Genomic DNA, 23,622 nt, shown 5'->3' with positions numbered 1-23,622 from the left:
ACTTCTTAAGATAAATTTTTTTGTAAAATATGTAAAATTTTATCTTCTTAAGGTAAAATTTTATCTTGCTCACAACAAAACGACAACTTCAGCCTCAGCCAATCAGCACCTTTGTTTACATGCAAAACTCTCTGCGAACAAATAAAACAGATGATTTTAAACTATTATTTAAATGTTGAGCTTTAAAAAGAAACAAAATGGTCACAATAAATCGAAACTGAACAGAATAAATCAAGTTCGCCTGTGTGTAGGCATCGTATTACATTGTTGATTTGTGTCTTGGGAACTTGTCAAAAAACTCGTATTGTTTACGCAAAATTATACTTAGGCAAACGAGAGATTTCATTGAGATTGATTTATTGAGAGATTTTTCGAGAGAGCGAAATTGAGAAAAAAGATAGTTTCATGCGCCAACCAATCTCACCACGTGGCCCGCGCGCCACGCAGAAGGGAAGTTCATGAGACTGTACGGTATATCCTTTCGCGCGTGGGACTCGAAAAAAGGAGAAACAGGTGGCGGCTCTGTCACGAAAATGGTTCCGTTGGACGTAGCGACGATCAGTTAAGATTTAATCCTCGAGCGGGCAGGACGTGCTCTGTGCGGGAAGGAAGACAATAATAATTTTACAACAATGATGCTCACGGACAATAATTCCGGCAAAGCTGCGGTGTACAGTCTGGAAGAGGTGGAAAGTGGGCTCACAACCGAAAGTGACGCGACGACTGTAACCACACTTCCAAGCAAACCGTCTTCGCCGCGGAAGTTTTTCGAACGGTTGTACGGTCATCTCGACAAAGACCGCAGTTCAAAAGAGCCGGAACCCGTTCCAACCCGGTCACCGTCGGTCAGTTCCGGTAGTTCAAACCGATCGTCGCCAACATTACTGGATATTGAAGAAACAGACGAGATCTCGCGGCAAGAAGTTAGTGCAAGTGTCTACTACGATCAGCAGCAGCAACACCAGCGTTCGCAGCCTTATGGATTAGTGGCTCAACCAGTCGGGCAGATTAGTCAGCAGCAGTTGCATTTTGGGCAGCCGCCGTCGTCGCTGGTGACCGCAGTAGGCGGTGGGTACGCCACCGCCGGAACGTTTCGACCGTTTTTTGGACTTTCGGCCGACGGAACGCACCTGCCGGCGGGGTTGTCCGCTTTTTGTAAGTTTTTATTGAGCGGTTTTCTGAGCAGAATTTTGAAAACAGTTGCAAGGGAAAAGAGCGTGTTTTCATCTGGAATCTAATTTTGTCTCAACGGTGCTTTGATGTTAGATTGTAGTAGCTTCATGAAAGTTTTTTATGTTTGTTTTAAATTTGTGGTGACCTAACTTTAATTCTACTGTGGAAATTCGAATATAAATGACACGTCACTTTGAAATTTTATTAGACTGATTTATGTGAAAACCTTGATTGTTTTTAAATGTGGAAAGTATTAAACATCAAAAGTTTACATGGAATACTTCTTTTTGTAATGCCGACTTTATGGTGATTAATTTGCCATCAACATATTTTTGTGCAGATAAAAATGTATAGTTCTCTGATTTTTATTTATTAAGCTTAAAAGTTTAAAGTTATTAAGTCTGAAGTTAGTTATTTAAAAAAATAGACCTTCTGACATTTATAAAATGACAGGATGCAAATATTAAAGCTGTATTTCTAATTGAAAGTAGAATTTGAATTTTGTAAAATCTTTGCTCTAAATTAGTTTGCTAAATTTTAAATAAAACACCTTGTACATTTTGAAATATTTTAGGCATTTTAAACTTATAAAGCTATTAACATTTTTTAAATTTTGAGACCATTGAACAGAAAAGACATACATCTTTAGGAATCAACTTTTTTATGAATTCATTGATATGTTATAAAAGTTTGACAGTAGCAGCTTTGTCAAACCTCTTTTGATACTTAATTTTTCGATACTATCTTGAAGTTTTTTGTTTATTTTTTTGTTTTTGTTCTATTTTTTCAACTTGTTTCCCGCAGTTCCAATCATTTAAATCAATTAATTACAATAAAGGTTATAAAAATATTTTAGGGTAATTTTTTTGTTGCAGTAAAAATGGTAAATTCTTAATATTCTCAATGAAAATGGGTTCGATAAGTTCGAAAACAAACTGCATCGTACCCTACCCGAATGCATGGTTTGAAAAATAAATTGGAATTATATCAATGTCAGTAAATTTAAGAAACTAACTTCTAAATTTCCAGGCTCCGAACCAAGGGGGAATGTTGTTGAAATTCCCGCTTTTTCTTGAGATTGAGATTCTAGTTGTTTAAAGAACAACTAACAGAAGCATCAAAACATTAGCAAACCACTCTTGAGGCTAGCCAACTGAAGTAAACTATAATCAATAATCAATTATGAACACGACGAGAGCTGCAGCGAGTTGCACACAACATTTTTTGCTATTATTCCGAAAAACAAGTTTGAAATAGTAGTTTATGCAACATGTTGCAAATAGAGGATTTTTTCAGCACGAGTCGTGCATTTATCCAACGAGGTTCACCGAGTTAGATAAATACGAAGAGTGCTGAAAAAATTAAGTTTTGCAACGAGTTCCATACAACATTTTTTGCAATTCCAAAAAACACACACTGAGTGAAATTGTATGTCAAATTTTCATGTATTTTGTCAATAAATCGTTTAAATCAAATTTTTCTGTTATTTTTGGTACAGAAAAGTAGGCTATTTCGTCGTTCAAGAATGACAGGAAAAGTAAGTAGTTTCACGACGAAATTGCACTCGAAAAACGAAATTCTTTTTTTGACTTCCTAGACCGCCCTTCACGTATACATATCGACTCAGGATCAAATTCTGAGCAAATGTCTGTGTGTGTGGTGGGATGTTGATCTAAAAAACTTGCACTGGATTATCTCGGCACTGGCTGAACCGATTTGGACCGATTTGGTCTCATTCGATCCGTCTTGGGGTCCCATAAGTCGCTATTGAAAATTAAAAAGTTTAGTTAAGTACTTCAAAAGTTATGCTAAAAAAACGATTTTAAAAAAAGTCCGGAAGATTGTAAAAAGGGTGGTTTTTGAACGAAACCCCGTCATGTTATACATTTTTAGAAAGGTATTCAAAAGATCTTTCCAACGAGTTCAAAAGATTGAAGATCTGACAACCCTATCAAAAGTTATAAGCACATAACTGTAGTTTTTTTTTTAAAGGTCCAATAAACCAAATTTCCAGTTTTTGCTTTTTGGGTGTTATTGAAACCGCCTTGAGTCAGAAGGCCGATTTTCATAAAGTCAAAAATATTTTTATGTTTTTTATATAAGAGATCGTCAGTTTTGATTTTTATATTTTTTTAAAAAAGCAAAATTCAAGAATCGGGCTTCGTTATGCATACGGGATATGTCTTGAGAGTCTTCATCCAAAATTTCAACTATTATAAAAAATATTTTTAAGTTTTTCATGTAAAAAATCGTCCGTTTTTAATTTTTGTATTTTTTAAAAAGCTTAATTTCAAAATCAGGCTTCGTCATGCACACGAGATATGTCTTGAGAGTCTTCACCCCAAATTTTAGCTAATTTGGTCCATTTCATCTCGAGATATCGTGGCACCCGTAAATCAACTCTGTGTTTTGAGAAAAACGCTCAAAAAGTTTGACAGTTGAGCTTAATATCGTCTCTTAATCAGTTTAATCATGTAATATCTTCATGAAACTTTCAGGAGTGATTGAAAATCTTCTTTTTAGTGGATTCAATACATTTTCTGCAATATGAAATTTTGTGATTTTCTACATGTATGTAACCCCTTAACGTGAAGACTTCCATCATTGTCATGATTTTTCGTTCAAAGAAATAAATTTTGCGTCGCATTCAATATTTTGACAAAATTCCTTCAACAAGTAGTTTAGACTAGTGCCCTACACATGCTGATTTCTTTTGGTAACGATTATCCCATTCCTTGTTAAGTTATGGAAATCATCATTAATCAATGATTGCCAATTAGGACGTCAATGACTGTACCACAAAATTGTATAAATTTTGAAGCACAGTTCAAGAAGGCAACATGCTGATTCCTTTTGGTGCTGAAATTCGTTAAATTGAATTTAATACACATTTTTTAAATAGATGATTAATTTTCTTCGAAAATAATCAACGGCTTCACCTTAAGCACAACTTTTGAACTTGACTAAACTTCAATTTTTTCAATAGGGACTTTCGGCGCATCGAATGAGACCAAAATCCAAATCGATTTAGCCAGTCCCGAACTAATTGAGCGATCATTTTTTTTTTTACATTTTTTCACCCACACGCTCAGACATTTGCTCTGAATATGAATCAAAATCGAAATGGATACGTCGAAAACCTTTCCTCATTACACGGTGAGGATGGAAAAAAGTACAGAAGCACTTCAAAGGAAAATCAAACTACAAATCACAGTTCATAATCTCTGTCCAAAAAAACGGAACAGCAAAAAAGATCAAACATGATCCTAGCTCTACAATTTCACCCCGTACAAGACGACAGGAAGCATGTCAATAATGTCACAGGTTCGGTAATTTTTATGGCTTATTAGTGCATGCATTACACACTCGAACCGGGGGGAGAGAAAATTTGGCGGCAGCTTATTAGAGTTTTGCAAAATGACCCCAAGACGTGTCAACCGTTCCATCCTTCCCATCGTAAAGGAGGTAATTAATACTTGAGCGACGCTACTTTGTACCACCGCATGCACACCGTGCAAGCGTAAATACCTGAGAAATGTGGTGAAGCCTAACAAATTACCGAGTGGCATGCCAATTGAGCAGCAAGCTAACAAAAAAAAAATGCCGGACACTGCAGTTTTGTGGTCTTTCCGTTTTTCGGTAAATCACGGATGCAGCCTGTATATTCAACCCCTTTTGAACTTTTGCAAAGGATAAACATTGGTACTTTGAAGGAGGAGATCAAATTTCATCGAAATTGACTCTGACTTCACAAGGGTGGCTTAATGAACGTTAAACTGATTCGCCACAGAGTTGAGGTTTGAAATGTGTCGTGAATATCACTTTCACAGCTATGTTGTTATTTGCGTTTTCAGTTGTGAATTTTTTATAAAATACAATCCTTAACCGCCAAACTTCGTCTTGACTTTTTTGTTTTTTGACGTTTTTAGTTTGTTTGCTCATTCAGCCTCCAGCGATCAAAATTTGATTCACGTAAACTTTACCATACAATCTGGAGATGCTCTGGAATCGGCCCCAGAGTGGCCACAGTGGGTTTTTTTAAGCATATAAACCAGGGGTGCTCAAAGTTTTTGGTGCGTTTTTTCAGCATTTTAAGCGAAAACGGCGTTCGAATGGTGAACGCCCGAAATGTCAAAATCACGCAGTGGTGCCAACATTACGAAAAAAGTGTTCCATGGCATGACAGCCGCATTTTTTTCTAATGTTGGTGCTACTGCGCGATTTTGACATTTCGGACGTTCAACATTCGAACGCCATCTTCGCTCAAAAACCTGGATACGAACCCAACGCAACAAAGAGCACCTCGATCCGACGCTCCGTACTGAACTGATTCGCGTTCGAACAAAACCAGTTTACACTAGTTCAATTGTTTTGCAATCATTAGTTTACAAAAAATGTAAGATGTGTGATTCTATATGAATGCATTTTCAATTGATTTGAGCTTATTGCACCTAAATTTTCTTTGAAATTTTGAATTTTTCAGAAATTTTTTTTTGTCCCCTGATTTTTCAGATTGCTTTTGAAGGGGTGGCTTTACATGACTTAACACATGTTTCAATAATGTGCCATGTTTTTAAATAAGTTTTTTTTCAAGGTATTTTTTTGATTTTTTTTTTTTTTTTTTGTAAAGAAAAACCACTCCTGTTTATGCAATAAGGTGCAAAAAGTAGACTTTTTCAGCAAGAGTCGTACATTTATCCAACAAAGCTCTGTCGAAAAAGCAAAATTGAAAAAAAATTATTTTGAAATTTTCAGCACTTTTCTATAAACCAAAATCCAAAATAAAACAAAATACCCAGCATTTGAAAATGTCAAAAATAAAGGATTCTAAAAATTCGATATTTTTTTGAAGAAAAAAGCTGAAAATTCCACATTTGTTTTAATTTTGTTGGGTTTGGGTTTTAACCAAATTTAAACTTACAACGATCAGTCTAATGTCAAAAAAAAGCAAAAATTTTGGACACTTGGAGCTTTTCGAAAATAAATTTTGTAAAGGTGCCTTTCCTTCATGAAGTAGGGGAAATATACCCATTTTAATCACACTAAGCCGTTCGACCAATTCTCATCACTTTTGCCGTTTCTGCTATTAAATCAACATTTTCAGATGTTTCAACAATGGAGAGTTGCTTGCTCACTTTTATTTGAGCTATTTATTACTTTGGAACAGTCAAAAACACTTTATATAAGCTGTAATTCATGATCAAAGTGCTGATAGGCCGATAATAGAAATAGGCTGAGAAAGGGTATAGTTCCCCTATTTTTAAATAGCGAGATAATATACTTTCCAAAAAATGCCTTAAAATGCTCTTGTACCTTGTGCAACGCTCGACATTTTCTTCCCAAAAACCATTTTTTTATAAAATGTATGGCTCTATGGTACCAGATATTTTTTATATTTCAGAATTCAATTTTAACAATGCAGGGGTGTCCAACCTTTTGGCCCTGCGGGCCAGATCTGTCAGTGTCGGGCCGGAACTAATATTTAACAAAAGTTGAAAATGTAAACACATTTTTTATGATTGGGTTCCTTTAAAGTATAAAAAAAGAACTAGTGTTATCAATAAGATTTATAGATCTCGATTTATTTTAATTTTTGTTTGTTTAAAATTGTATAGTTATTGTTTTTGACGATTGCAATTAAATACCTGGATATATTTTTTTATGTAAAAAATCATTCAAATTTCAATGGTAATTGCATTTTTTAAAGTTTAATTTTTTCAACACTACAATATAAAAAAATCAATGAGACATGATAAAATGTATTCAAAAGAAATTGGGATTCGAATATCCTTTACAAAAAAAAATATATTTGCGTTGTTGTGCACCTTTTTTCAAATAAATTAAAAATATTTTAAAGAGATTTTAAACACCCACAAAATTTAAAAAGTTTAAAAAATATATACTCAATCATCATTTTAAATTCGTTATTCTTCGAAATTCAAAGTTAATGAAAAATGTATTTTTGATTTCTGGACTCATTTTGAGACATTTTTTAATATTTGTTAAATATTTGCAGCGATCTATTTTCAGTATGAATAGTTTGAAACTGAAAAGTTGTTCTGGAAAAATACATTAGTTTTTGCTTACCTATTTAATTAAAAAAATATAAAATAGAAATCAAACTTCAATTTGAAGAAAACACAGTTGAAATTTGATAATCAAGATAATTTTGTTTTCACCAGTTTCCAGTTTGAAAATATCAATATAGAAATTATTAGAATTTAATTCGAACATGAAGAATGTTGTTATAATGTGTTGAAATTTCATCCAAAGTATTTTTTTTTTCAATTCAGACAATCAATTTATATATTTTATATTTAATATTTCATGAACAGTCTAAAGGTCCAGTCATAGAACTATTTTGAAAAGTCGTAGCAGGCCGGATAAAATGGCTTCACGGGCCGGCTCCGGCCCGCGGGCCTTACGTTGGGCAGGCCTGTGTAATGTTTTTGTTTGGACGATTTGTTTTTATTTTTTCAAAATTTGTCGGTTTGCCATTTTTCTCAAATGCATGACAACTGTCGATGTAATAGGCCTATTAAAATTTTATGTGAGTTAATAAAATAGAATGTACTTCACAAATTAACGAATATTGTGCTACATGAAATCCAGGAGAAATGAAAAATTTTATTGTCAGGAAATAATTAAGGTTTATAGAAAAATAAGATCTTTTGGATGCATATGATTCGTCAGACAAAAATAAACAGCAAAAGTGCTTTCCTTAGCATCTTTTCCACTCAATTGATAAAAAAATATCAATTATTCATTGCTAAATTTTCCACTCCAAACAGATTGTTCCAAAACAAATTTCCTCAATTGTCAATCCACCAATACAACCACTTGCAAAACCACCCAACCATATCGATTTTCACGCATTCGCGCCAAAGAAGAGAAAAAACAGCTCGTCACCACAGACAACAGCCTAACATCCTCATAACACTCTCATCAGATTTGCCCGCGATCGCGCGTTTCCCAAGTGTGAAAACGCCACGGAAACTCACACTGGCAGACAAGAACAATGCGCAGAATTTTATTCACCACTGAGCATAATCCCATTATTGTTATTTTCCCTGATACTATCACACACACACACACACACAAGTCACAATGGACGAACACTTGTGAAGCGTCACAGATTATTATTGTTATACAATTATTATGTTTGTCAACCGTCCCCTCTCCCTCTTCCTACGCCCTCTTCACAATTTAGAGGAAGGAAATTTCTGGGAAATCTCGGCGCACGGAGCATATTTTCCGCTATTCCGAGCGGCAAAGATGTCTCCCAGCAGCTGGCGAGACAGACAAAAACATATGTTGTGTGGGTATGTTTGTCTGTGTTATGCTCCTCCTATAAATGTAACGACAGAGGAGGCGCTCCCAGTTTTGCTGCTTTCTCTGTCTCGTTCTAGGATATTGTGGAAATTGTGCAAAATTAGGGTTGAAAGATTTTAATAATTAACATCTAGAAAAATAAGATTTGATTTAAATCTTCTACGACATAAATCCTTAACATCCTTAAGCTATAGTTTTTCAAAATACTTTTTTTTAAAGACCACATACTGGCAACCCTAATCGGGAATCCCGAAAGCATCAGGGTTGGTGTTCCATGCCTCGGCACAAATCCCGGAACATCCCAAGCTGGAGTGGATGAGGAGCTAATAATCACGGAAGGTCCAACCAGGCGTGAAAAACTTTCAATCGCCACAACAATAGACTTTGTTGGCCGAGAGAAGATGAGGAAAAATCCTTTCCCGGATTTGAATTGGATTGGTTTGGATTTCGGTGGGTGGGATGAATGAAGAGAGAAAGTGCTGCTGGACACTGCACTGACGAGATTCGAATTTTCTGTGCATTGATAACCATCATAATCATCAGCATCGTTGTTGGGAATATTTTCGGATCTGAGTCTGGGACTCCCCTGCCTACCAACGCAATCAATCGATGGAAAACAGATTCGTGGGAACTGATGCAAAGTGTCCAAGTGGAAATTGATTCAACTAGAATCTTAAAAATGATCTGTACACACAAAGAGGAAAATGCTCTCAAACTGATAGTGAACCAGTTGGTTCAGGACAAGATAAGGAACCAAACCATGACTCAGGGGATGATTGAAATTTTAGTATATACAAAACACCAATACCAATTTTATTTTTTTGGAAAGTTTTTTTCCCTCCTCAATCTCTTAATTTTTTGTTTGTTTTAAAATCAGAGGGCAAGAAAGTAAAAATTATATGAATGTTTTGTTTTTATTTAGCTTGCTTTAACAATCCGTTATAACATATTAGAATATATTTTTTGCAATTTCGTCGTGAAACTACTTACTTTTTCTGTCATTCTTGAACGACGAAATAGTCTACTTTTCTGTACCAATCATAACAGAATCGAATAGCAAAACTTTTCAAAATAAATGCTGAAAAGTTCTACTTTTCAGCACTTTAATGGGTGCTGAAAAGTTGAACTTTTCAGCACTTGTTTCGAAATGTAACACTTTTCTACATTTTTTTTTATTTAAACGGTTTCTAAACGAAATACATGGAAATTTTACTTAAAATTTCACTCAATGGGTGTTTTTCGGAATTGCAAAAAATGTTGTATGGAACTCGTTGCAAAACTTGATTTTTTCAGCACTCGTCGTATTTATCCAACTCGGTGAACCTCGTTGGATAAATGTACGACTCGTGCTGAAAAAATCCTCTTTTTGCAACTTGTTGCATAAACTACTATTATTCAACGTATTTGTGTACCTGTGTTTTATGGCATTTTACAGAAAGTTGTTTTGTATTGTTTCAGAAATTAAAAACAAAGATAAACAAAAAAATGGTTTTTGGGTACGAATGCTAAATCTTACCAAAATGCTACAGAAAATAGATTTATATGCAAGAACGATTTGTTTTGCAATAAGTTGTTCTTGAAGGCTAGACTCTTACTTCTCATAAAACTTTTCATTACTTGATTAGTTGAAAACCTTTTTTTAAGTTGTAACTAAACGACATTGGATGTTTCCCTTTATTAATTTTGTTTAATTTTTTTTTTTTTGTTTTAAATTGATGTTTGAATTTCTCGTATTTTCCTATGTTTAGAAGGAATTCGGCAGGAAATTTCTGCATCGAATAACATTGTTTTTGCGATTCTGTCGTGAAACTACTTACTTTTTCTGTCATTCTCGAGCGACGAAACGGCCTACTTTTCTCTACCAAAAATAGCGCTTAAAAGTTGAACTTTAAAAAAAATGAGAAAAAATATTTGCAACACTGAATACTGAATACAACTGAATATAATAAATCTAGCTTAATTTTTAAAAAGGTCTTATAGACATAGGAAACCCATGTCGCATTGGTTGTTTACAACCACACAAGTACAGTCATGCCTCGGGTTTGCACTGCCCCGGTTTTGATTCGTACAGCTGCCTCGGTTAAGCACGGCCCAGTGCTTAACTGAAGCACAGAGCTTATGGGATTTTGGCTATATGGGAGACATTGGCTTTAAACGTATGAAAAATCTTGTAAACAAAAAAAAATATAGTTTTTTGGAATCGGGATGATGTCAGCTATCCATTAAAATTATAATTTCATGAAAATTTTAACAAAAATACGTATTTTTATTGAAAAATGCAATGTTTCTCGAAAACATACTCAAAATTTTTGTTATTGAAATATGGGCATCCTTATCATTTATCAGGATTTTTTCACACATTTCGTTATTACATCAACGTATTTGAAAACACTCAAAATTTTCACAAAGCTACGTATTTTTGAAAAAAATACTCAAAATTTATGTTTTTACAATATGGGTATCAAACGATCAGGATTTTTTCAAACATTTCGAATGTAACAACAATATTTTTTGAAAATACTCAAAATGTTCACAAAACTACGAATTTTCGAAAAAATATTCAACATTTCTGTTTTTATAATATGTGCATTAAACCAACGGGATTGTTTCATACATTTAGAATGTAATAACAATATACTTTGAAAACACTCAAATTTTTTACAAAACTACGTATTTTCGAAAAAAACTCAAAATTTCAGTTTCTACAATATGGGTATCAAACGATCAGGATGTTTTCCTACATTTCGATTGTAACAACATTTTTTTTAAATACTCAAAATTTTGATATCCATATATTAAAAATGGAAATTTGGAGTATTTTTGAAAATACGTAGTTTTGCGAAAATTTTAAGTATTTTCAAAAAAATTGTTATTACATTCGAAATTTATGGAAAAATCCTGATATTGTAAAAACTGATATTTTGAGTATTTTCTTTCAAAAATACATTCGAAATGCATGAAAAAAATCCGATCGTTTGATACCCATATTGTAAAAACGGAAATTTTGAGTATTTTTTTCGAAAATACGTAGTTTAGTGAAAATTTTGAGTAATTTCCAAAAAAAATGTTATTGCATTCGAAATGTATGAATTCTGATCGTTTAATACCCATTTCGTAAAAAACTGAAATTTTGGGTATTTTTTTCGAAAATACGTAGTTTTGTAAAATTTTTTAGTGTTTTCAATGAAATGTTGTTATTACATACAAAATGTATGAAAAAATCCTGATCATTTGATACCCATATAGCAAAAACAATATATTTTTGGTTTCTTTAGAGAAAAAAAAATGCATTTTCAAAATACAGGAAAAATACGTATTTTTGTAAAAAAATATATGAAATTACAATTTTAATGGATAGCTGACATCATCCCGATTCCAAAACACTTAAATATTTTATTGTTTGCATGATTTTTCATACGATTATAGCCAATGTTTCCCATATATCCAGAATCCCATAAGCTCTGTGCCTCGGTTATGCACGCCTCGGTTTTGCATCCCCCATATGCGGTGCTAAACCGAGACAACGCAATTTAGCCGCCATCTTGGATTTGTAAATTCTAAATAACTTTAGCGATTTTTTGAGGGTCATATTAAAGCTCGACAATCAAAAATAAGACATTGAAAAAACATGTTTTTGTGACTCAGTTATAAGACTTTCTTCTCAGAAATTTACAATCACATTCAAAGTATGTTTGCAACAGATTTTCTATCTCTTTCTAGCAAAAGTTTTTTGTCAGGCGACTTCTGACCACCCGATATGACAGCCAACATACTTCGCAGGGCTGTGACAGCTCGAGCTTTATCATTGTTTGCATCAGGACACTGTGACGAAAAGTGCGTCATTTTTGGGTTAAATTATATTTTTTTCACTGGGCCTAGAAGGCCTTATACGAAGATTCGATTATCCGAATTGAAATTTTGCCAAGGCCTTCTGATAATAGATTCTGGACTGTATTTCATAAATTTCTTGAAAAACTAAAAAATTAGAAAAAGTTTTAGAATACCAAAACTGCATAAGATTTGACAAAAAATCACAAAAAAATACAATATATATATAGCGAAAATAAACAAGTTCTTAATTGCAAGTTGAAGATTGATACTAAGATTCTTTCAGTTGTCATAAAGGAGGTGAAAAATCACAAAAAAGCAAAATTGTACAATCGATTTACTTTTCATAAGATTTTACAAAAGCGTGTGCTAACAAAAGAAGTTAAACGTGTTGATAGCCATCTGTTTGGCTTTGAAAATAACTTTCAAACAACAATATGCACAACTTGAGTTATCAAAACGCGGCCATCGAGCGCGGGAACCCGTCCACGTGGCGCGTGTCCAACTCTAATAAGCTTATTCCACGGAGCCGACTTTGCGCCATCGTCGCTCATAATAAAAATAAAAATGCCCAACAGGAAATTGAATAGAAAACTGCTCCTGAATGCTCGAACTCGCCCATCATAATAACCATTATCGCCACAATAATCATCATCCTTCTTCCCCTCTTTCAACTGAACCTGATGGTCGCTAAGCAGATATGCTTCGGACAAGGATGCTTGCTTCTTCACTTTTGAATGATGCTTTCTTTCTACAAGTTGATTTAAAGATTCCAACCCAAATCGACATAACCATTTCTTCACCGTTTTACTTGCAGTGGCACGCCGGAGGAAAAAGGAAGGCCGTCCACGCCGCCAGCGGACCACTTTCAGCAGCGAGCAAACCCTGCGCCTCGAAGTGGAATTTCACCGCAACGAGTACATTTCCAGAGGGCGCCGCTTCGAGCTGGCCGAGGTGCTCAAGCTGTCCGAGACGCAGATCAAGATCTGGTTCCAGAACCGGCGCGCCAAGGACAAACGCATCGAAAAGGCCCAGATCGACCAGCAGTACCGGTGAGGGGGCGCTTTGAAATGGGTTAGCAGTTGATGATATTTGCTTATTTATGTTTTTTCTTTTGTTTTCAGGACATTTGCCGCCGTAAACGGGCTGTTTACTCCGTTTAACCCGCAGTACACGCAGGTTCACCACAGCTTTTATGACCAGTTTAGCAAAGATGATCACGGAATCGCCAAGTAGTGAAGCGAGTTTAAAATAATTTCTCTGTAAATATGTTATACTTTCGTTTGCAATCATCAGTCAAGCTTAATGGAAGTTACGCTTAATATGAATAAATGGAGTTTCTTTTATAATTGAGAATTTCATGCAAGCTAGTTCGTTTCATCTGCCGACTATGGACTTCATACTCAAGTACCTCTGATAAAAATGCATACTTGGGCTTTAAATCGCAACGATATTTGAAATAAAAAAAAAACTTTTCATTAGAATTAGTAATTTTTTATTAGAATTTACTAAACCATCATCACCATCAAGTGAATTATACCATCTACGACTACGACCTTAAACATTTAGCGTTGAATGGACACGCAGTATTTTATTAAAGGGGATCACATTTGATTTGCACCCCAGCCGTGGGGACGGCCTAAGTGCATCTCCAGCGCGGGTAGCAAACATCGAACCAAATCAAATTGGCCCGACGTCAACCCCACCGCGGTACCTGTCACGGTAGCAAATTTGCTCTCAGTTCTTCGGGATTTCACTTTGCTACCCGCTATTCTGCTGGTTTGCTACTGCGGCAAATGGAATGATGCACGGAAAAAAATTTAAATTGTTTTTTATGTAAAAAAAATGGCAAAATAAAAAAAATTAAATGAAAACAAACATAAAAATTTAGCAAAAGTTAAGAAAATAAAAAAAATAATTTAAAAAAAATCAAAAACATTCAAAAAAATAAATATAAATAAAAAATTTATTTTTTTTAAATTGAAAAAAAAATATAAAAAATTGAAAAAATTTAAAAAAATATCAACAAAATTAAAAAAAAAGAAAAAAATAAAAAAAATTAAAGAAATAAAAAATTAATAAAAAAATTAAAATTTAAAGAAAATTAATAAATTGAAAAAATGACAAAATGGAAAAAACTAAATTAAAAAAAAAAACATAACTCGAGTTTTTTTTTAAAAGGTCCAATAAACCAAATTTCCAGTTTTTGCTTTTTGGGTGTTTTTCAAACCGCCTTGAGTCAGGGGTATCAAAAAACACCCAAAAAGCAAAAACTGAAAATTTGGTTTATTGGACCTTTTAAAAAAAAACTCCAGATAAATATTCAAGCAAATTAAAAAATATAAAAAAATGAAAAAAAATTAATATTAAAAAAAAATTTATTTTAAAAATTTTAAAAAAGAAAAAAAATTATTAAAAATTTAAAATTAAAAAAAATCAAGACAAAAAAAGGAAGTAAATTAAAAAAAATAACATTAAAAAATTCAAAAAATATAAAACATTTAAAAATTAAAAAAAAAAATATTTAAAAAAAATAAAAAAAAAATAAAATTTTAAAACAACTGGAAAAATTAAAAAAAAATAACCGTTTTTATTAAAATATCTGAGATCCGGCCTTTTTTGTATTTCTGTATTTTAGAATTTTGGAATTTTAGAATTTTTAAATTTTTGAATATTTGAAAAAAATAAGCTATTTGAACTGATTTTTGAATTTTTGTATTTTAATAATTTTGTATTTGTGTATTTTTGAATTTTTAAATTTTTAAATTTTTAAATTTTTGAATTTTTGAATTTTTGGATATTTGAATTTTTGAATTTTTGAATTTTTGAATTTTTTAATTCTTTAATTTTTCTGGATTTTTTTTAAAAGGTCCAATAAACCAAATTTCCAGTTTTTGCTTTTTGGGTGTTTTTGAAACCGCCTTCAGTCAGGGGTATTAAAAAACACCCAAAAAGCAAAATCTGAAAAACTGGTTCATTAAACATTTAAAAAAAAAACTCCAGTTTTGAATTTTTTGAATTTTCAAATTTATGAATTTTAATTTTTTTGAATTTTTGAAAAAAAAATAAGCTATTTAAACGCATTTTTGAATTTTTGTATTTTTTGCATTTTTGAATTGATTTTTTTTTTTGATTTTTTTAACTTTTTAAATTTTTGAATTTACAAATTTCTTGATTTTGATTTTTTGAATTTTTGAATCATACACAAGTGCAGACATACAAATATCTCCGAAACACGCATTCAAAACTTTGCCCCCGGCTTGCCGGTACTTGTCGGGTATCAGAAAATGAGTACCCGACAGGTACCGACACATATTTTTCTTCTACAGATGAACTTGAGATCAAATTTGATACCTGCTTTGCTACGCGCGGTGGGAGACTCGGGGGCAAACTCGAGAGCAAATTTGGTGGGAATCAAATCGGGTAGCAAATGGTTTAACTTTCGACATTTTAGAAAAATGAAATTCTTTGAAATTTTCAATAGGATTAAAAAGTTTGATAAACTTTTAGCATTTCTAGGCATGAATCAACACATATTTATTGATTTTGAAGGTAAACGAGAGCAAAAAATGATAAAAACCCATATTTGCCCCCCGCGGTGGCAAATTTGCTACCCTAGCGGTGGGGATGACGGAGTTTTTTCAAGGTGACAAATTTGATCTCGGTATTCATGAGCCGGGTGCAAATTTGATTTGCACCCCAGCGCTGGAGATGCCCTAACAAAACAAATTTCGCAGGTTGTTATGTTACACATGACCAATATGACACGGAACTTTGGACAATGCTGTTAAAATTTATTCTGTTTTTTAGAACATTCAATCACCACTTCAACAGATGCCAGACATAAACTTAGAAAAATATTTGCAACGGCCTTATTTTTAGAATTTTAAATTTTGAATTTTTCTTAAAATTTTGAATTTTTGATTTTTTAGTTTTTTGGAGTTTTTAATTTTAGATTTTTAAAATTCTGAAGTTAGAAATTTCGGTTTTTTAATTACGATTTTCGAAATCCGAAATTTGTTTAGTCCGAATTTTAAAAATTTTTGTTAAAAAAAACTATTAAAATGATTTCGCGGGTTTTATTTGCCTAGAATGTAAACGTAAGCCCGTCAATCGCTTTTGGATGCGCGTATTGTTGAAACTTCCATGCAACAATAAATTGTTGCGTTGTTGACCACTTTCCTAACACGGACGGGAACTTCAAGTATCTAAAAGGGAATCGTCACGTTACGCGCAACACTTTTCATTGTTCCGGATTGACACCGCATCAGAAATAGAGCCTTCAGGACATTTTTTTTTTTTTTTTTGAGTTTAAAGGATTTTGTCATCATGGATTTACAATAGTTATTTCACGCTTACAATGGACATTCTTTTATTCGTCGAACACAACCAATAGTCACCAGTGACACTTCCGGAACAAACTGATCCCAGAAGCCGGTCGACTGTACATTTTGTTCAATATGACAAGTGACATGCATGCAACACAAACTAATTAAACAGTCACGACGTTAGTTTCGGCCAAACAGTTACTTACCATTTCATCGGAGTCATCCAGAGTCGCCGTCGTGAGACCTTTAGGCAACTACGGACTGTTATTGTTTTTTTCGACAACAAGATTTGGGGGAAAGCACCAACGCAAAAAGAAGACGAAAGGAAAAACCGATTAGTGGATTAGCGTTTAAAAATTGGGAGAAAACATAAAATCTAGTTGATTGTGTCTAGTTGGGGCGATCTCGCCTAGAAGTTTGTGTACAACTCTCAGTTTCGCAGCGAAACTGAGACAGATTCACTCCTACGACTCTTGTTTGCTCTAAGAGCAGCGCCCGGGAATCGAAAAGGGATTGTGGTGGTGTGAATGGGTTGTTTGGTGTTTCTCTACACGACCGTGTAACTTACTAGCGGTTTCGTTCCTTTTTTACTAACCATGATCTCTGCCTGGCCTGGCCCCTGTCATAGTCTGCGCTCTCTGACAAAGCTCTACCACACCTATATTGATTGGAAGGGGAAATAAGTGAAATCTAACGCAAAACTTACTCGCTAAAAGAAAAACAAACTGGTTTTGGTTTTTTTTTCTCACTATACTTTTTATCCTTTACTAGTCTCGAAATTTTTACTTGATTTGAACATTTAGTTTGATTAAATCTTAAGTTGTTCTTTAATGCTACACGTTAGTACAGTTGAATCGTTACTTCTCGCTTCTGTTGCGACTTGCTTCTCATTCTTTGTTATGCCTTTTGTCGTTCCACGCTCTGTTCTACTTCTGTGACATAGAAGTTTACAAACTACCATACATTCTATTGTTTTCGTCTGCGAGATTTGCTGCAGAATGTTGAGTTTGAGGTTAAAAAAATCCGTTCAACGAAAGGGAAATAGTTGGATTTGCTTTGTTTTTGTGGGACGGAAGGCCAACCAATAAATAATCCAAACCAAGGAAAGAAAACGAAAATCTGCGTGGAAAATTTGGGCAGATTTGTTTCAAGAATCATATAAAAACAGCACGCTTCAGAACGGTTACTTGCTGGGTCGAAAAAATATTTATAAAACAAAAAAGATTTGATAGAAAATATGTACAGATGTTTGCGTTAAGTTTGATTCCCATAACTTGCCTTCTTTTCACTGTACCTTCTACCATCTGTGTAATCTTCTGCTCAACTAGTAAATTTGTTTTGTTTTGGTATGTTTTTAGTGTGGTTTTCTTTTGTATAATCTTTATCTTTTGATGGACGATTTTTACGAGTTTTTTTTTTCTTACCTAAACATTCCTTTACTATACTTAATTGTTTCTTTTTTTTGTGTGTGTAATATTTGTGGATGTGTGTGTAATGTGTTTGTGTAGGCGTATATTGCGAGAGAAAAATAAGGATAACTTGTTCTTACAACCGAACCTTACAAAGTAGTGTTTGTCTACGTTTAAATGTTTGCATAATCAATATTTCTTCTGCTTTGTTTCACCTTAGTTTGTCACACAATTCGTAAGAAAAACGAAACAAAAAAAAGAACCCGAAAAATTTCTGCTCTTTTACATCTGCTTCTCGCGGGAAGAAATTCCAGTGAGAGAAAGAAGAAAGCGCGCGTTTCTCTCCGGGACTCAACTAACAGCTTATCTGCGAGCGACTGATTGTACTTTGCTGGTGGTTATGTTCTAGTTCTTCTCGTGTCTAGTTTTGCCCAACACTGCTTACTTCTCTTCTTTTCACTAAAAGTTCCCCCCACCCCGAATTTGCATGATTTGTCTATTATAATTGTGTTGTTGTTTCCTTCTCAATTTGCTGTATTCTTGGTTAGCGTAATAAAAAAATAAGAATGCGTTCGCGTCCTGCACTCTCTCGCTCTTTCTCTGTTTCTGCTTTCACGATACCATCTGCCATCCTTCTCCTTCCTCGTTATCCTCTTCCTGGCGAGCGCTGATGCCTATTGTTCTCTCTGCCTCTGTTTACTTCTCTCTCACTCTCTTTCTGTTTGTCTGTGCTTCAGTCAATCAACTCCTGATTTCTGAACCTCTCAACTTGCTTGACTTACTCTCTCTCTCTCTCTCTGTTTCTCAACACACCTAATAAAAAGGCAAAAAATTAAGAGAATATACCATGCATTAGAAATGACCAACTAGAGAGTGGAAAGAGAATTTGATTGTTTTGGTGGGGAGTTGAATGTAAATGCTGTTCACGAAGTGCGCTTTCAGACTAATTTACTTTCTCTGCCAGAAACTTAATGAAGGAAAAAAAAACAAACAAACGAACAATGAAACGCGAATCGACAGAAGATCTCAATGTGAATCAAAATTACTGTCTGCTGTGCTCTTTAGAAATTGGGCTGCGCTCTTCTAAAATCCCGACAGTGATTGAAACTCACACCTTTTTGCTCCCACCCGTCCCAACCTTCGCACAAATTGAAACGAAATCCACTGAAGCAGCAAAGACGTTTTGCCAAAAATTGCAATCAACACAGGGAGAACGAAAAACTCAAGAAGGGAAAAGAACCCGGGGGTGGGTGGGTGTGTGTTTAAGGAACGAAAAAAAAAAACGAAAACGAAATCAACCGATAGTTACCTTGTACACAGTAGAATGTGTAGCTTTGCCCGTCCTCCAGAGGTGCATCAGGCCGCCGTTGTCGAAGCTGGTCCCCAAAAGGCCCATTTTAATACCTTCGATTGCCGGCGCCTCCGTAACCGCCCCCGCTGCCGAATCCACCCTGGTTACCTGGAATGAGACGGACGGAATGTCGTTGATGTTAGCTGGTTTGCTGCGCAATTGTTACTGGCGATTGAGCACTTTTCAGAAATTTACTGACCAACTTGACATTTCCACCTATTCCCGTCGCTCAACACGAATGAGAGCAGAAAAAGGTTGTAAAGTGAACTTAAACTTTTCGCTTCTCACAAATCGCATTTTTTTTTCGAAAAACTGACATTTTCAAGCAAAATGAGCGCTTCCCTAACACAGGCGGGAAGGTTAAGTACCAAGAATGCATAAAATTGGCCACCGAAAAAGCGCTTCCCTAACACGGATGTAAACTTCAGGCACGTTTACCAAGCACATCATTGAATTTATGGTACCTCTCTATGAACTAAAATAACATGACCTACGTTATTCAAAACCATTCCGGTTATGTCGCGGCATAACTGCTTGTTTTTTTGCTTTTTTTATGCACAACGAAGATGCTGATCTCTGAGATAAACGGACGGCACCGCTCTCCCGCCAACGGAGGGGAAACCGATCCAGAACAGTTGACACACTATTTGGCTTGCGTTTCTTCGGCTTTACACTTTTCTGTGCTGCTGCTGTGAAGTTCTTTCGTCAACTTCTTGAGACTGGAGAGTACGATGAATGAAGTTTCAACTACGGCGGTAAGCTGTTGTTTCCGCTTGATAGCGTGACAGCCAAGACATTCAACTGATGGTCTGTTTAGAGCAGCTTCTTGATGAGTTCCTGTTGCAAATTTGGAAGTCCTCGAATAACTGTTTAGAACTGCACCTTATGCTTCTTCGGAAACCTTTGGGATTGGAATTAGCACCTGAAAACGATAATGGGCGGTTTCCTAACCCTTCTGCTCGCTGAAAATTTAATCATCTCGCTTGGTTGTGTGTTGTCCTCGCTAGCTTCCTCACGCTCTATTTCGTTATGCCAAAACAAAAATATATCTAATTCTTACGTAAAAGTCCTCTTATATTTGTCTCTGGTTAGTGTGAAAAGTGCTCAAGTCGAGTACAAAGTGTCAGTCAAGTAATGCTGTTTCGTAGCGGTAACCGTACCATACGTACCCCCCTCGTACGATTCCATTCCGTACGGTGCCGACCGCTGGTTCTGGTAGCCTCCGGCGCGCACTGGCCCGGCGTTGTAGCCCTGCTGGTAGTTGTTGCCGAAGCCGGACTCGAATCCGCCCTGCTGCTGGCCCCAACCGCCCTGCTGTTGTCCCCAGCCACCCTGCTGGCCACAGCTCTGGTCCCACGGGTTTCCACCCTGGTTCCAGTTGCCGCCACCTCCGGTCTGGCCGTACCCGCCACCGTTTCCGTAGCCTCCGTTGTTGAATCCACCCTGCTGCTGGAATCCACCTCCGTTACCCCACTCTCCCTGGCCGCCACGCTGGCTCTGGCCCCAACCGCCACCTCCACGACCTCCACCCTGACCCCAGCTCTGGGACGGTCCACCTCCACGGGGCGGATTTCCCCAGGCTCCACCACCGCCGCCACCTCCACCGCGCACTCCGTCACTCTTGAACCGGTCCATCTCCTGCTTCGGCAGCGCCTTCTTCACGTCCAGCATCTTGTTCTGGATGGTGTGGCTCTTTTGGACTGCGGAAAGAATTCGAAAATTAGTCGCAATGTCGCCTCGCGCAACCCACGTCCCCAAAAATACTCACGGATGATCTTGTCCACGGGGTCGTAATCGTCAAACTCGACGAACCCGAAGCCACGCTTCTTGCCCGACTCCTTCTCCGTCACGATGCACGCCGAGATGACGTTGCCGAACTTGCCAAAGTAGTCCCGCAGGTGCTCCTCGTCAAAGTCGTCCCGCAGACCGCCCACGAACAGCTTCTTGACCGAGGCGCCCGCCTCCGGCCGGTTAATGTCCTGCCGGGGGACGGCCCGCTTGGGCTCCACCACGCGGCCATCGATCTTGTGCGGTCGCTTCTGCTGCGCCTCGTCCACCATGTACGGCTTCGAGTACGTGATGAAGCCGAAGCCGCGGCTCCGCTTCGTCTTGGGGTCCTTCATGACCACCACGTCCACGACCTTGCCCCACTTTTCAAAGTACGCCTTCAGCGTTTCGTCCGTGGTGCGGTAGTCCAGCCCGCCGATGAACAGCTTGCGCAGGTGCTCGGGCTCGCGAATCTCCTGAAAGCGGTAAGAGAGACAGAAACCGTGATTGACGTGCCGTTTCCACGCTTCGCGCGAAGAATTTACATTGCCCAATCGTGATGTTCTAGTTTACAACCCCTTCCCCCACCCACCCTTCGGGTTCGGGGACCTGCGCGCTCGTGTTACAATCTTTCCACCCTCCTTACATCCTCTTCCAGAGTCAGCAAGTCAAATCAACACGAAAGTGGCACACAGCCGCGCGTTCGTTTGGCCATCAATCGATAAAAATAAAATTGAATATTTTGAGCTGAACGCTTTCCGGTCTCTCCGGCGAACTGACTGACTTGATTGGCTTGCGTCGAAGCGGCGGTTTCCCAATGTTGGACGTGCTCGTTCAGAAAATAACATTGCTGGGGAGGGGGTGAAGTTGAAGAAGTGCGCGGGGGCAATGACCGACCAAAAACGGAAAAGAAGTGCACACGCGAGAGGGCAAGAAAACGAAGAAGGGGCCATAAAGTCATTTCCATGCCGTGCCGAAACGAAAAACGAAACTATTGGCACTACGCCCCCCGGGGCATGGCCTTCCTCTAACGTGGGATTTCTGCTCCAGCGCCTCTGACGAGACAGGAGAAACCGGGACCGACGTTTTACTTCACCATCCGATAGAAGCTCAGTGGATAAGGCGGGAATCGAACCCGCGTCTCATAGCATCATCGGGATCGGCAGCCGAAGCCGCTACCCCTGCGCCACGAGACCCACCATGCCGTGCCACGGTTCGGTAATTGAAGGAAATTCAATCAAGCAAAACTGTCTGATGTGTGTCGTTGGAGTTCGATTTTAAGAGCCCACTTCATACCAACACCGCTCGGTTGGCACGTCGACAGTGAAGTTTACACAGAAATGAGCAGCTTGGCATGTGAGACACTTTTGCAAATATCACATGAGTTTATTTCTCAAAGCAATAAAACGTCACGGTACTTATCGCACCGTTATTTTCCAGTTGTTTGAAAAATAAAGATCAACTTCAAGCGTTGTTTACATTTTCCCACCAAGCAAACCTAAAAAAAACACTCTGGTTTAATCATCAATCAGTCGTGAAAAGTGCCGAAGGGAAGTTTCGTTAGCTTTTGGTGTGATTGCAGCATGATATCATCGCCTGCTTTGCTTCTTTTTTCTTCGACGCGTCGATTTTTTCTTGAAATTTCCAACATGGCGGCGCAATTTCAAGCACCGAAAACCCAAGCCATATTCTTTCGACCCGAATTCTCGCAAAAATATCAATCAACCAGCTTTGAAATTACTTTTAAACCAACTATCAAACATCTAGCCACAAAACTATACTATTTTCAACCAGAAAATCCCCCCAAATCAAACGAAACTTACCTCGTCACCGTTCTGGTGATCGCCATTTTGGTGGTCCTCGCTCATGATTTCGCTCGGTAGGTTTTTTTTCCTTCTTGGTCACAATTTAAACTGGATTCCACCCGAATCCGGTTCGACTTCCGGTAGCTCGCACCGGAAACAAAGTAGGCGAGCAAAGAAGAGGGGCGCGCGCTGAACAAACACACTTGCAGCTTTTTTTTCACTCCCTCTCAATCGGTCGTCGTCGTGGCAGAGAGAAAACGACCCGCGCGCAACGAAAGGCAAAACTGAAGTGAAGTGAAGAAGCTGCCTCTGCTCGTTTTCAGGTTGGTCCCCGCGAAGAAGAAGAAAAATGGCGGCGGCGGCGGCGGCGGCAGGGTAGCTGTCAAAAAAGTTTTACCGGCAAGCGCAAAGTAGGTAGATGGAGGAAGGTGTACGGGGGGAACGGAAGGAAAGTGGAACAAAATTTTGAGGGTTATCGAGGGGAATGACAACTTTACATTTTACGATTCTGACAGTTTCAAACTCAAACACTTTTTAAAAGCGATTTTAAAACGACTTCTTCAGTTTCAGATTTGTTTCTGAAAAGGCCCAATCAACAATTGCAAACTTATTTTTACACATAAGCTTCC

General features: G+C 36.9%; 2 protein-coding genes across 3 annotated transcripts; one reads left to right on the top strand and one right to left on the bottom strand.

The window, feature by feature from the left end:
* The first annotated feature begins 524 nt into the window (after positions 1 to 524).
* Positions 525 to 13,639, top strand: LOC6032578 (homeobox protein rough). The gene is made up of 3 exons (XM_038248759.1): positions 525 to 1,155; positions 13,151 to 13,385; positions 13,458 to 13,639. The coding sequence occupies exons 1-3, from the start codon at positions 633 to 635 to the stop codon at positions 13,567 to 13,569; spliced, it is 870 nt and encodes a 289-aa protein (XP_038104687.1). The 5' UTR covers positions 525 to 632; the 3' UTR covers positions 13,570 to 13,639.
* Positions 13,640 to 17,390: 3,751 nt separating this feature from the next.
* LOC6032579 (heterogeneous nuclear ribonucleoprotein 87F) lies at positions 17,391 to 23,286 on the bottom strand. 2 transcript variants are annotated; one of them, XM_038249825.1, is made up of 5 exons: positions 23,012 to 23,286; positions 21,190 to 21,664; positions 20,582 to 21,121; positions 19,380 to 19,529; positions 17,391 to 18,883 (listed from the first exon to the last, which is right to left on the bottom strand). In XM_038249825.1, exons 1-4 carry the CDS (start codon positions 23,054 to 23,056, stop codon positions 19,468 to 19,470), a joined length of 1,122 nt encoding a protein of 373 aa, XP_038105753.1. In that variant the 5' UTR covers positions 23,057 to 23,286; the 3' UTR covers positions 17,391 to 18,883; positions 19,380 to 19,467. The 2 variants fall into 2 exon arrangements, with proteins under 2 accessions (XP_038105753.1, XP_038105754.1); XM_038249826.1 differs by having other exon boundaries at positions 20,591 to 21,121.
* Between the last annotated feature and the right edge of the window lie 336 nt (positions 23,287 to 23,622).

Source organism: Culex quinquefasciatus, chromosome 1, assembly GCF_015732765.1.
Source record: "Culex quinquefasciatus strain JHB chromosome 1, VPISU_Cqui_1.0_pri_paternal, whole genome shotgun sequence".
In the NCBI taxonomy this organism is placed as follows: domain Eukaryota; kingdom Metazoa; phylum Arthropoda; class Insecta; order Diptera; family Culicidae; genus Culex; species Culex quinquefasciatus.
The sequence above is the reverse complement of the archived record's forward strand: the minus strand, read 5'-3'. Positions and strand labels throughout refer to the sequence as shown.